Source organism: Temnothorax nylanderi, unplaced genomic scaffold (assembly GCF_030848795.1).
Source record: "Temnothorax nylanderi isolate EJ_2023f unplaced genomic scaffold, tnyl_v1.0 TNYL_tig0016_pilon, whole genome shotgun sequence".
NCBI lineage: Eukaryota > Metazoa > Arthropoda > Insecta > Hymenoptera > Formicidae > Temnothorax > Temnothorax nylanderi.
Genome location: NW_027249078.1, coordinates 952,236 through 967,725, shown reverse-complemented (window position 1 = coordinate 967,725; position 15,490 = coordinate 952,236). Strand labels below are relative to the sequence as shown.

General features: G+C 35.0%; 1 protein-coding gene across 4 annotated transcripts in view; it reads left to right on the top strand.

Annotated features, from left to right (window-relative positions):
- Nrx-1 (neurexin 1) overlaps positions 1-15,490 on the top strand; it is a 204,550-nt gene that overhangs the window by 117,846 nt on the left and 71,214 nt on the right. For all 4 annotated transcript variants that reach the window (XM_071698596.1, XM_071698595.1, XM_071698594.1 and 1 more), the window contains 2 exons: positions 3,516-3,674; positions 6,238-6,390. In XM_071698596.1, the coding sequence (XP_071554697.1) occupies positions 3,516-3,674; positions 6,238-6,390 (312 nt within the window). The remainder of the gene's footprint in view (positions 1-3,515; positions 3,675-6,237; positions 6,391-15,490) is intronic.

Genomic DNA, 15,490 nt, shown 5'->3' with positions numbered 1-15,490 from the left:
TTTAACATTGAACAACATTGCTATTAGTTACGCATAGAAACGTCGGATTTTAAAACAGATTGCAATTGTAAGCATTGTTAAAAATATTATATTAGATTGTTAACATTTATAACATTTTAGTATCAAATATTTTAATAAGAAAATGTAATTAAGATATTATTTGAACATTAATCTTTGATTCTATAAAAATTTCTACAAAAATTTCTATTTCTTGGTTTTTATTTTAGTTTTCAAATTTAGTTAAATTTTTTAAATCTCTACTTTTAATACCTAATGTCTTTAACTTTTTAAAACACTTTTAAGTCTATAAAAATTTCCAGATTTTTATTTCATAAGATATATGATTTTTAATGCAAGTTTTTTATCACGTATTAAAGAAGCAAAATTCAATAGTTATTTTCTTACATTTTATTTTATTTACGATGCGATTTGTGATAGACTCACGAGGCAAAATCTAAAAATCGTTAACGACAACAAAATGTGATGCACTTTTGCGTCCCCACGGACGCGTACAAATGCACAATGTCCGTCATCCGTGAGCGGCTAAGTAGAGCTCACGTCTGGTTGTAATAAATAGTCTACTCCATCCCCTTGTCACTCCGTTCGCTCCATATTCGTCAAACGAGGATCAGCATACTCGTTGCAAGAGGGACCCTCTCGCGCGTACGTTTCCTCCGGTGGGTTTGCGGCCCACTTTCCCGGCTACGCTTATTGTGTTGCCCCAAATACGTTGTGCACACAACCGAGGAATGTCTCCTGACGCTCGGTGGCTCACGATTATCACGAAGCGGGGAAAAAGGTGCTATTAGAAGGCCCGCTTCCCTTAAACGAAGTTCGCACGACTTCTTTCCGCGCCAACGTTCATTTAGGTTCTAAAGTAATATGTATATTATAAAGAGTTAATTTTAGTTACATTGCATGCGTATAAAATCTTGAGATGTGGAACTTTCTTATATGCAAAATTTTATTTAAAATATATAAAAGTTTGTGCTATTATTTTATGTATTATCTAATCTTTTAAACTGTTATATATAATGCAGAATTAATAAAGAAAACACAAGAACTCATAAAATATTAATCACCGAACTTATAGCAAAAAGTGACAATAACAAAATGCGCATTTTATTTTAAAAGCGACGGATCATAAATTATCATGCTAGCTCAATTTCGGAGAAAGAAAATAGTTGCCTGTACAATGAATTGCCAGTTCAGTTCACATTGGGACACTGTTATAAATGTTTAAGACGACCATTAGCACGAGTCAGCGAGTCCAGAAGCGGTTAATGAAGATGGAAAATTAATTAAGTCGGAAAATTAATTTCTTCCTCGTGATAGAGCGAGATATTGCGGTTGCCCGATTCAAATCAAAACTGCAAATTTTGATTTACTTTGACTTAATTAAATTTCCACCTGAATTAGCGATTCGCCAAAATGGGCTAATCTACCGGCGTAATATGAGCCCCGCGGGAGATGTAAAATTAAAAATTTATAAAGCCAAGTCTATATATTTAAGATAAATAGGTACATTTTCCCTATATAAAACAATTTCATTTTAATAATACCTCTGTTAATGGTTCTACAAGGAAATCGGTGATCGATAAATAATAATCAGAAACACATAACATAAACGAACATTGAATAACTTATTATAGGAAGCGATTTGACTAATAGTGGTTTGCCATTCATAAATTGATCATGTAAATAATTAAGCATGTATAAATTTATTATTTATGACTACGAATATTATTTTCATAGGAAAATATTATGCGCGTTTCTTATTTAAAGTTACACATTTCAACTATGCCATATCGTTTCGATCGGGACTACTATAGTAAATTTTGTCATAAATATATGCAATTGTGGTTAAGTAATGACAGAAGCGCATTAACGTATCTTTATACTCTTTATGCAAAGTACGCTTTACGGTGCGGAACACCGTTACTCGCAGACAGTTCCTTAATTTCATCGCGATGAGCTTGAGATCTATTTGTTCACTGAGAAGCATCGGAGATAAGGCCTCGAGGATTATGAAGGAGATTGCTCGACTGCGGTCCAAGGAAGCGCCCTCGACAAGAGAGCTACCTAATTACGATGAGGGAAGGCGGAAGCGCCGAGCAGGGCCGGCCCTATATACGGCTTTAATACTTCACGTCATATTTTCGGAGCTAAATTAATTATAAAGAAATTATTTTTTACCTTATTTTTCAAAGTCTTAGATCTATCTTTATTATAGTTTTATTTTATATTTTGTTTCACTGCTTTGTGTTACATCTTCGTTTTTTAAAACTACGGATTTAAAACAATTTGCACTTAAGCAATAATATACTTTATTGTTACAGAAAAAATTAATAGTTTTATATAATAATCTTATTCAGTTTGTTTATTATACAGTAATCCATTTACAATGTACTGGCCGTTATATAAACGAATATAACGTTTATTCTATTATTAAATTCACACAGTCGCGCATTTGAAGATTTTTAATTTTACATTAAAATAAAACTTTCCGTTCTTATGTTATTATTAAATTAAAACAACGAAGTTAAATTAATATTTTTACTGATTATTTCAATTTTGTATGAAGTGTAAATATGTGTAAATTTTCATGATTGCATTAAACAAAAGTTTACATTACAAGCTCTGTAACAATTAACATTTTGCATACAAAACTGTGAATTGCATATAAAACTAAAGATTCTAATTTTTATATTATATCTATATTTTTAAGTACGTTTAGTGTAAAATTTAAGATGTTTGAACGTTTTATTTTGTATATGTGCAATTGCTTAAACAGAGAGTCCCAAGATTTATTATTTTTTGCCACTAAAAATCTCGCGGCTGCATCGTGGCGGCCCTGGTGGTAAGCGAAGATGAAGAGTAGTAAGAGGATAGTATCTTCCTCTCAGTTAGATACCTCTGAGAGGTACGGCGAGAGGACGTAACATCCTAACGCTTTAACCCTGCTCGTTCTACCCGGTTTCCCTTTCTGTTGGTTAAAGCGTATAGACGAAAAAGGAAGCATATAACCGGGAGATAACGTCTATCGACACCACTGCTAAAGTCGTAACGAACCGCTCCTCAAGAACGGCGCTTGTCTAAATGCTAAACTTTACGGCATGCCCGCATGATCGTTCCGGAAACTTTAGCCGCTCTTTTTCGGAGATGTGGAAGCGCGTTACCGACGTTAATGCTGGTTACTCTTTCGAAGAGCAAGATATAACGACGCTTGCAATTTACCGATCCGGCAAAAAGTTACGGGCGGAATAAATAAGCCTTTATTTAAGAGATGTAGACTTTTTAAATAAAAGATTATTAGAAAAATCATGAAATACTTCTACAGCGCAACAAAGCGAATACAACTCTTAAAGATTATGTTAAAATTATAAACATTTATTTTTTAATTCGAACGTACCAATTGCATGCAGAAAACAAACTAAAGTATAATAGAGTTAAATTTAATTCCATAATTCGTCGTGAGATGGAATTTTTATCATACCGCTCTTTTTCTGTTATAGCTTTCTGCTATTGTCGATGGGATTTACGCTGAGCACGGTCATACCGCGGGAACGTTCACACATTTGGCGAGCGATCGACTTCTCGTTGGTGGCGGCGCTGATGCGAGGTCCTTGCAGGGCGCCAAAGGGATCAACAACTTCGTCGGATGTCTGAGAAAGGTTGGATTGGCAGCATGATTTATTTATACCTTCCAGTAACTTTTCCGTCTTTACACCGCAAATAAGCTTAACTGGAATCAAAATTGCATAAAGCGTAATAGAAGCCATTAACCATTTTAATGCTAGCTTTCTTCACAATCTACGAAAAGATTACAGTTTCAATGTTCTGCAAGAAAATAATGTAAAAAACTATTGGTGAAACTATTTTTAAACGTTGGCTTTAAAGAAAAATCGAAGATCTTAAATAACGACAAGTAATATAAATTCTACATAAGATAAAATTACTATCTCTACTTTAAGAAAAAGAATAAGTGATTATAAAGCAGAATGATAAATAATTAGTGATTAAAACAAAACGTATCTTGCAGAATAAATTTCAAAAGAATAAATGAATTACAAAATTATATTCTTTAGTCCAATTTCAACGTACTTTATTTAAAAATTTTTAATTTTAGTTATAAAAATAAGCTATGTTAAATGGAAAATTGCATTAAGTGATGATCTTTGACATTTTCGTTGAGAAGAATTAACTACGAGCTTTGCAATAAATTTATAACTAAAATTTGATTCATTTATTTTAATATATTTCGTATTAAGTATCTCTCAATCTCGTGTTAAGTATCTCCCAATCTGACCTGATCTCTTTTTTTTAATTATATGTTAACGTGCTGAAAATAGCTTAATTATAGGTGACTGATTCATTGTGTGCCCTTTTATTTGCTTTTATCGCAAATGGTTATTTTTCCGTGCGAGAAACAATAATAGCGATGACAAACGAATCATACTGTCGTCCGTCGTAATCACGAAACTGCCATTTTGTGCTCTTTTAATCGAGCATCGAATAAACAACTTTGATACCAAAATTACACTGCCGATGGCAAATCGAAATAGTACGTTATTGAACATTTGACGAGATACATAGTGCCAGTAAAGAGAACAGAGAACGTAATCATATAGACTCGCCGAGTTCTTTCGAGAGCATACATGTTGCTTAAGCATTCTGCGCTATAATAAATTTGATTAAAAGAGTAACTCTTATATATACGTAGTATAAAGGAACATAATATGATGCACTTATAAAATAACGAGATTCTTGTTAACTTTGCACGAATGAAACAAAGCTCAGGAAAATGTTTGTCAATTCTTTAAGTTTTGATTATACAATGCGCTTCTAAAATACTCATTTTTAAGAATTAACATAGCAAATAATGTGCGTAATTACGTATGTAGTTTTAATAATCTGCAGAAAGAATCTAAGCTTTGTCAAAGTTATCGAAACTTTTCGGTGAGCAACAGTAAAAGTTGGAGTGATTTCTATAATTAAGAGCCTTTAAGTAAATGATCATAATACCCATTAAACTTATTAAGTACTACGTAAGAATATTTTTAACTAAGAACTTTCACACTTTAAGCTCTCGAAAACTCTGGAATTATTTCTATCGGCTAGGACGACGCGCATGAACTTTCTGTATGAACCAATAAAAATGTCCACCCAACAGGGTGTCAACGTGGTCATCGTAACGCAATGAAATATTCATACCAGCAACTTACTTGGGGGAGTTTCGCCGTGAAGTAAAGTCGAACTAACGCGCCATGGGTGGCGACAAAGAAACGCGAATGAAGTGATAAAACTTGTCACAATATAAAACGCATCACTGAGGCAAAAGGTTAATGGCGACTGTAATTTGCTGACTGTTTGCAGCTTAAGCAATGCGATGCGAATCGCCTGGTGAATTATTCCTACGAGTTTTATTTACGAGCGTACGCGCGCCTGCGATATGTAAATTGTTCGGAATTCCATCGCGGTAAAGTTTCGACTTCTATCTAAGGCTCTTACCCCCCGTTGCAATCATACTGCATTATGACGTTAGAGGCGAAAAATCGTATACATTTTTCTCTTGCGTTATACGTCAAAATAGATTTGTTTTTTCTTTTTTTTCCCACATTTGTCCACTATCCATATTTGCAGATCTTTATTGATTGAATATTTTTTACTAGCATATGTTTCCTTAAATTATTCGATCAGCCTGCAAATATAACATAAACACTCAAGTTTTCTGATTTTATATAGATTAAAATATTTTTTTTTATGTGCATCAAGTGCTTTTGTACATTTCTTAATGAACAGTAATCTTTATCAAAAGTAAGATATTTCATGTAAGATAATTTTCCATTTCTTTGCTTATCTGGATCTTTCTTCTGAGAATAGTTTGTCCCTAGAAAAACGAGCATGATATGTATGCAGCTATGTGTTACAAGGACTCCGGCTGTTTATATTGCCAGTCTAAATAAGGAGATATTTGTAGAAGATCAAGATTTGACAATAATTTCTCTTTTCCAAGCGCATACTAAAATTTAAACTAAAGCATCTAATTCCGAGTAAAATTTTAGAATGCTGGGCACAGCTCAATAATTAATATAAGAATTTAAATTAGGAGCGTATGCTACGTTTTAAGAGTACTTACAGATAAATTTAGAAATTCAAATTACGTTTAAATCTTCGGATTAAAGAGAAAAACAATAGCCAAAACGTGCACTAATTCTCGTGACCATATGTTCGCAGGTGGAGTTTGCCGCGGAAAGAATCAGAATGGAGCTAATTGAGGCGGCCAAAAGCGGGGCGGCGGGTGCCGCAGCTTGGGGAAAGATGGATTTTCACTGTCGCGAACCCAGAACCACTGATCCGATCACGTTCACCACCAGGGACTCGCATCTCGTGAGTATACTTTAGTTATTTGTAGTGATATGTAATGTCCTTAATCAATACCTGTATACGCACACTCATGTTGCAATGCTAATTACTTATAAAAAGGAAAAGCAAGACTATCTCCTGGAAGAATTTTTCTTATTCTAAATACAGTAAACCTACAGACATATGAGAAATGATTTTCTACTCTTAAAATGTCGTAAGTCTTTTAGAGAAATTTGATAAAAATTCTCTTCAAATCGATGCAGCTTTTAACGCTTCTCCTTTTAGACGAATGTGAATCCACATATTTTATGTATAATCTATATTAAACTTAAAAGCTTACAGGATATTTAGAACAGAGAATCAAATATGTAACAGAGTTTTTGTTACATATTTGTGAATCGAACGTATCTGCACCATTCTGGAATCATTGTTTTTGCTCAAGAATGTAGACGGATCCGCGGCAGCGCGGCACTTAAATGCACGTGTCTCTTAAATAATGCAAAGGAGAAATACGATCCGATTCCATTATCGAGTAGAATCGTGACGATGGAAATATCCGATTAAATCGGGAATGCACTCGAGGAAGTTTTTTGCGCGAGTCAAGCAAGCTGCAAATAGCCGTTCGAAGCAACGGCGCAGCTCGCTTTCGAGTTTTCGCGAATATCTCCGAAAGTAGCGAGGTCAAGGAAACTTCGTGAATGTCCTCGTTCTAAATTACTATAGGTCTTCTTGACTTTTTTTTATATTGGGGGGCGTATTTGAACTCTTGCACATAGCGCGCGTAGTCGATTGCCGATGCGCGGTTTGTAAGTTTCGCGGAAAGAAAAAGAACAGTAGAAGAAATATTAACCAGGCGTATAAGCAAATACATGATCCAATACATGTAATTAATTACCTGAAAAAAGTACACGTTTTTTAAATCACATTATTGAGGTATATAAACATAAAGAAACAAAATGAGAGTACGCCATGTAGGTTTCATACTTGAAACTGTCTCTGGCATACCAAAACTTCGATATTTCGTTCTTTTCTACCTATGCATTACTGCTATACAGCGATATTAATGTTTTTTCGATAAAGCACTGTCGATAATTTTCGAGCACATCCCTCGCCGATACTTATAAATAGACGCAGGTTACCTACGTATAAAATTTTCAATTCTTTTTAAATACATGCAAGCTTGAGAATCGATTCTTTGAATGTTACCGATATGAAGAAAATTCGACGTAATACGCCGATTTTCCTCGTTACAAAAATTCTTGTAAGTCTTCTCTTTTGTCGTATCCCCGAAGACACTCGGACGTGTCCGTGTTACTCCTCGTAGAGTATTAGAGCACTAACGCAAATGCTCTGCGCACAGCGCGTCCTCTTATGCGCTTTTACAGGCCACGAAACACCGTCGTTACCATTGCAAATCCTTGTTACACCGGCCATCACGGTGTCAAAAGCCAAGAGGACGAGGGCAAATGTACGTGCCCTCTAAAAGCGCATTTCGCTCTCGTGCAGGAACTTGTTTATGAGCATGACCGTTCTTGCATTGCTCTCCATCGCCGCGGTTTACGCAGCCGGTGCATTAGTGTATCCATTCTAGGATACGCTCTTTTCCCCTTGTAAGTCCAAATGATGCGGATCATCTCGAAATCACGACGCCCGTTGTTTTGTGTATCGACTGTAATGCAATATAGAATATTATTCGCAAATTATGTAATAATTCATATAAATGTAACCGACCTAGAAAAAAATCATTAATTAATCGGTTTTTCTTTAATAAAGTAATATTCTTGCATTGCTTTAGATAGACAGAGCTCTTTAAAAGTCATTTATGTTTGGTAGTTAATCACTCGGAAACTATTGATTCATTGCTTTTCTTTAGGAAAAATTAATTCCAAATAGGTCACTGAATCCGTAATGAAAATTAAATTTGGCATTTGTAGTTTTTGGTCACGCTGTCTAAGCTTCAAGCCACTATTCTATCGTGCAGCTTTTTATCATGCATAATGTGCACACGATAATGAAGCCAGCGCACGTGATCCTCTGCAACTGCTTTGGGTCATCGAGATTTTTAATTTAATAAGAAATTACCCTCACTGGTACTTAACATACGTAGTATGTACGATACCCATGAGCCACTTTAATGTAAAATACACCGCACCATTACTTAGAGTTAATGAATCAATGCTTCCGAGCATAGGAATATAATTAAATCATTATATAATATTCAATATAATTAAACATATAATTCAATCAGGATGCATCTTAATGTAGTCAACGATATCAGATAATATTTGATTAAATTTAAAAACATAGATACCAATATAAAATTAATTCAGTAATAAACAAAATAAATAAAAAAGATTTATTCTAATAATAGAACTGTTAAAATATAGCTAATATACGTATGAGTAAAATATATCAGAGCCGATTATAAATAATACAATATTTTTATCATTTATCATTGAAATTACGCATTGTAATTTTAATAAGCGTAAAAGATCATCTCCATCAATACGATAACGCAATCGATATTATCTTCGATCGCCAGATAGTATCTACGCATTACAGTCGTTACGGCGTGCAGATGGTTATTCAATGCACTCGCATTCGTGGCTCAGTTATGTTATAATTAATATCGATATCGGCGTACAAGTGCAATTATCTTCGGCGCGTCCCGCGCTTATAATCGTAATGCTGCATTTGCACCAGATTCCTGTCCATTTGGCAATAGTAAGGGAACGTATATAAATTATACGAATGCCGGTATTGTTGGCGCGTTCATAATTAGATCAAAGGCTTCGATGCCTGCTGCGTTCAGATATCGACGTTACATCTCGAGTTACTCTCGAATCAAGGACCAGGTCACGGCCGGGCGGGGATATATTTTCGTATATGTATATAATACTCGCAATACTCACGATGGATATTGCATTTGCAATGCTCTATATACCCAGATTAAAGCGCTGTAAATTATTCCATGAGCATATGTATCAGCAATAAAATTGAAGAAGGATCTTTTGCGATGAAAATTTTGCTAGTTTTTTCTGTTTCAAGTGAATTAAATTTTCGCGGATCTCGCAAATATTTAACATTTGAAACGCTATCGTTACGTATGTATACGTAAATATATTTAAAAACTGAAATTAATTATATCTACAATATTGTTTTTTAGACGTACAGACCTGAGAATCGATTTATCGCTTCATTATAATTACTCATTTCGTAAATTCACGATTTCTTTGCCCAATGGGTCTTTGATTCTGCATGTTTTCCGTTTGCCGCACCTCATTAATTTTAGAGTTCATAGGATTTTAAGGATCATCGAATGACATTTTACTGCACTTTATCCTCGTTCGCAACCGTTCGCGACATTTGAAAATTAGTGTTGAAACATCACAGCGACCACACGGTGGACTATTTTAAGGATAGTAATTAGTAGATGAGACGTCTGCGAGAAACTCCCAGATCGAAGCGCTCGTTTGCTGGATGGCGCAGTAGTCCAAGCAAACGTCAATGCAGACGTTACAGTGGTTACGTTTTAATTATCGAAAACTGCTACAGCCTTGCTCGGGTGTCCTCTAAAGTTATTCCCAGATTCGTCGAATATACTCGTATTGAGATTTTATCGTGGATCTTTCATTTATATTTCTTACTATATTTTCCAAGAAACTTGTTACAACAAAATATGTATATATAGTATGTATGTGTACGAGAACATGACAAAAAAACTATTACTGCTCACTAATATCGAAATAGTTTAAAGTTATATAAATTTGAAGTTATTTACATATTAATTTAACCGTGAAAGGGCGCCCGTCGTCATTTATAGCTCGGTTATTTTAATTGAAACTCGTTATACTCGAAATTACTCCCATCGCACAGTATCTGCATTATCGCATTATCATATTAATTCTGTCATTTTCATTTGTCAAAAGCAAATTGTACTTGCTATTAACAATTAAAAATGACATTTGATCGATTTTCCGTAATTCTTTTCGGGGTATTACAGAATTACAGTACAAAAATTTAAGAATAATTTGAGTGAAAAACGTGAATATAATTATCTTATGTCATTTAAGGTTAAAGTAAAATCGATATTGTTATGTGGCGAACACTACAGATTACAACGACAATGCAAAAGCGAAAAGGGTTTTGCGAAATCTGGCATAGAATTTTTTTTACATTTTGCGGCGTACGTATACGGCCGCGCGCGGTGGGTTCTTGTTCCCTCTGCTGCATTACGTGCACCGAACACATTTGCAGTACGAGCGCGTTGGATGCATCGCTGTTGTTACACGCCGATTTTCCTCGTCTACACGGCAACGCGTCCCTGATTTATTCTACGGAACTTCCCGTGTTCGGCCATCTAATGTACCATAGAGTCATATAGCTATCCCGTTTCCCGTTGCACACGTGGCTACATGCATCAGCTAACTACGAGGCTGCACTTTTTCATCCGTCCATTCCCTTCCGGCTTCTACGAAATTAGTGTCGTTAATAACGCACCTTGATTTATAATTAACGAAACGGGCAATTTCCATAAAATAAATGTTCAATTATGGCTACTAATTTTTTTAATATTGCCAAAATTAATTATTTTTATAACGAATATCGTCCTTTAGTTTTCTTTGAAAATTATTAATACAGTTATTATTTATACATAGATAATATATGAATTATTGTGTTAAATTTTTTTTTAAGAGTTCGTTAAAAAAACGTATAGTTTTACATGCCGCAAAGTTTGCCTTACGTGCCTGCATAGATCATGAAAATTCGTTGTCGAGGAAGTCGAAAGCTGGACGTCCCGATTCACTTATTTACTGCAGCAACAGAGCAAGCGCCATTAGCGGAAAGTTAATTCCAGTTAAAGTAGAAAACTCGCAAAATTACCGCCGAGCTGGGCAACATATTATTAACCAGGTTGCAGTCGTTTTCGCAATATTACATGGTTGCTTGCGGTACATGTTATAAATGCAAAATGCACAGAATGCCAGCAGCAGAGTCATTCTTCAAAAATTTCTTAGATTTAATTTACGAGTGTAGGATAAAGAAGCAACAAACAGTAAAATATAATTCTACTTGTAGTAAATTATGAGAGAGACTCTTTTATACAAAAAATATCTAAGTATTATTCGTGTTACTGTTACAATTCTTATGTCAGCAATAAGAATGGTCCAGGAAAGATAAAATACTAATCTGAAAAGAACGAAGAGAGAAATAAAACATTTCGCAAATGTTTTCTTATCACTTGTACAAATATACAATATTTCAAGCATCCCAGCGATGTAATAAAATTAGTTAAAGTCTTGCAAACGACAAAGACTGCCTAAGCTAACTGCGTGACGTCAATAGATGAAATTGCTTGTGTTGGCCGGTCGTGTCAAATAGTCAAATAAATTTAATCTTGTATTCCGCTGCCACAATTCCCGTTTTCGTCTGCGTTTCGCCGCGAAATACAATTTAATAATAAGAATTGTTTCCGCACGCCACAAAACGACGAAGCTAACGTGGCAAAAATCGGGCGCCCCATAGCAAGAACCCCGGAAATGCTCGGCCGACCGGGAATGCACGGTATGCCTTTATAAGCAAAACACTGGAATCTCCAGTAATCCAATTAGGCAAAGACGCGCGAATTACCGCGAATCCCCTTTCTCGGATTCACGCTTGTTCCTCGACACAATCCCTCTAGCTTCCCATTCCCCCGGTTAACTCGAGAACGATTCAACCTCCTATTTTGCAACCCTCTGCCTATAAACGGCGGGGCAAAAAGCTTACGAGTCTCGAGTGACTCTCCGGATTTGACGAATGCGACACGTTTGTTATCGATTCAAAGCAGAATGTGGATTTTACACCTCAGTTACATAGAAAAACCACTGATCTTTTTTACTGGAGATTTGTGTAACTCAATCTGTATTTTCTTTTTTTACACACTTTTTGTTAATTATTTAAGTCGTACAAAGTGATAGATATTTTCGTTCAGTATCTTGTATCTAAATTATACAAGAATATTGAAATTATGCTGCCAAGATTTGATTTAAATAATTTCGAAATATACTTCACATCAATTGAATTTCTTTCTTTTGCATTTCCTCCGTTTCCACTCGAACGAGACGTTAATCCCATCGAGATCAATCCGCGCAGCAATCTCGCAAAGATCTCGCAGCATTCGCCCCCACCGCAAAGGAATTGAACAAGCATTTATGATTTTATTCCGTGGCTTCTCACGCGCACAGTTTTACGCTTGGCGATTTACGATATCATTTCTATCAGGAAGGTATAGGGAATCAACCGTGTCGCCGTTACGATGGCGCAAACGTCGTCGTTATTCAACGAGATTAGCCCTTCGGTTTCATTCTCTCCGGTATTCTTTTTTTCCTTTCTCTCCCTGCATTGGTCTCACTCTTTCTCCCTTCTCGACCGCTTTTGCTCGTCCTTTCCAAACATTTTCGCCCGGATAGACGACGAATCTCGGCCGGCCGGAAAATATACGTCCCTGCTAAATAAAACATTGTCGGGACTGGGTGCGAAGTGCACCGCGAGGATAAATGGACGAGAAAGCTCGCGACGGGGTTATATCTGGGAAAAGTGTCGGGAAAGAATAGTACGGGTGTACCGCTCGTCTCGCCTACATCCCTGATTTCTCCCTGTCTCTCCTCCTCTCCTTCTACTCTCTACGCTTTCACGCGCATTTGCTTCTCTTATTCGCACAAGTTTCCCACAATGCACGCGCGATAAGCCGATTTTATCTTCGCTACATATTGAGGCTTTTGTGCCTTCGAAACAACGATATTGCAATTAAGCCGCGTATCATCAAAAGTTCACTGAATTATTCTAGAGTTTTTGTGTATATTGTCGGTAATTGCATGGTAATGCTTATTGATTGATGTTTTATGCATTAAAACATTTTTCTCTTTAGTTGCTATAAATAAAGTTATTGATTTAAATATTCTCACCTTTTTTTCAAAAAAGGCAGAGTTTAAAAAGCTATTTTCTAGAAAAAAATATATTAGTATTTAATGTGATTAATTTAGATAAAAATTGATGAAAATTCTGTTTCTAATTTAATTAAACGAATGTAATGAACCTTCTACATCAATCTAATAATGTATATAAAAATTATTCAATTAAAGATTATAAAACGTAACTTATTAAAAAGATCTGTTGAGTTAGCTAAATAATATTATACTTTCACGGATCACGCTGCTCTTTTTAAGTAATTACATGTTCGCATTGTGCAATGTAGGTGGTTCACCTCGATCGATAGTTACCTCGTGATACGCTTGATCGAGAGTTACGAGTCACGATTCTCGGTGGGTAAATCCAGGCCGCATTCGTAAATTTTGCGCTCAGCTCGGGCGGATATAACGATTTTCAGGGAAATTATGATTTCGCATTCCGTCGACAAATCCACGCTTTTGATAAATCAGTCAATAACTCGTAAAATGCTCTGTTTCTTTCAGTCCGTTGCATAATAGGAAATTCTCCAATAAAACACTCTTCCTTCCTGAGTTATGAAGAATACTCGAAACTATTTTCCTCAAATCTTTTATTTAACAATGAGTAGGAAGAACAACTCTAACAAATAAATCTTATTATAAAAGCGATCTTAAAATAGGTCGCCAAGCTTTAGGAGTGCACTCTTTGACAGATTTTTTTTCTTTAAGAAAAGTTTAATTGGACTCTACAGTTTTTTCATAACTTTTTAATTTTCAGCATTAAATATCCTCGAAGTCCACTTGATACTAAATCAAAAATAAAACTTTGTTATTTATCATTAATCCGAAAATATTTTTCGCATAAAGTCTTTTTTATTTCCACTTACTTTTAACTCGTAAATTATTGACATTTGATTATTTTCATCGAAATAAAAATCTATACGGTTATTTAAAAAGATGAAATATGTTATTCAGTAATTTAATTTACTTATATCAAGAGGAACACTTTTATCTTTTATAACCCAATAACCCAATTTCAAAAATAGTTATTTTTATACAAATAGAGTGAACCTGATAATTTGTACTGTATTATTGAATTATTTTATTCTAAATATGTCTTGACTCAGAAATACACATATGTGTACAAGATACATGTACGTTCAAACGCAGAGAATATTATTTTATTATTTCATATTAATAAATCGCTTCCTCTCCTTGAATTCTGACGTTAACAGCATTTCTAAATCAATGCTCCATTTGTTTCTTACGTTCCATCTTTGAGTAGCTTGATCTTCCTTGAAGGACTCGCAGCCGAGTACCGTACGTCCCTTCCGTTTCATAGTGCCAGCAATCAGGACGGTTGTAAGACGCTCCTTCCGCCTTTTAATTAACGCGCCAGCCGTTTTCGGTACTGCTTTAATTAACCGAGTGAACTTCTCTAGAGGGCGACCGAGTTTCAAGAATTAATAAGCGCGAGTGTAATGTTTACAGGTAGCATAATAATTAATTTCTACGGTGACTAAATTTCGCGGCACTGTCGAATGCGTTGCGAAACGTTATTCAAACAAGGGATATTAATTTGTTGAATATATTTGTCGTTAATGATATCCGATATATTATTCTAATTGAGGAGTTTATTTTGAAACATGGACAGTACACATGTACAAGCTCTTTACAATTTTAATACCGAATAATATCCATTTTCTAAAAGTATTAAAACGGTTTGAGAATAAACGCACTTTAATTAAAAATCGGACGTACAAATTAGACGCCAAATGTCAGAAATTGAAGTGTCGAAAATATTTATCCTTTCATTATGTTAAATAATGCTTTATGGATAATGATATTTCTCACATGGGCTGTAAATGATACGCTACAGCGCTGTTGTCCCACTTTGGGATATAGGGAGATAAATTTATTCATATTATTTAATAAATAATGTTATGAAAACATGGTTCTCGTATTGTCTTCGATTATTAATGAATAGCGGTAAATTATCATCGAACTCTCTTCATTAAATGTTCAATAGTCTTTTTATGCATATAACGATTTTACTTGCATATTATGTGTTGATTATAATTCACTGATTAAATTGTAAATACATCTGTGAGGAGAGCGCAATACAAATCGCTCGGGGAAGAAAGAACTAACCTGAAATCTACGTGTACGAGTTGACGTGTACAAACTACATTTAT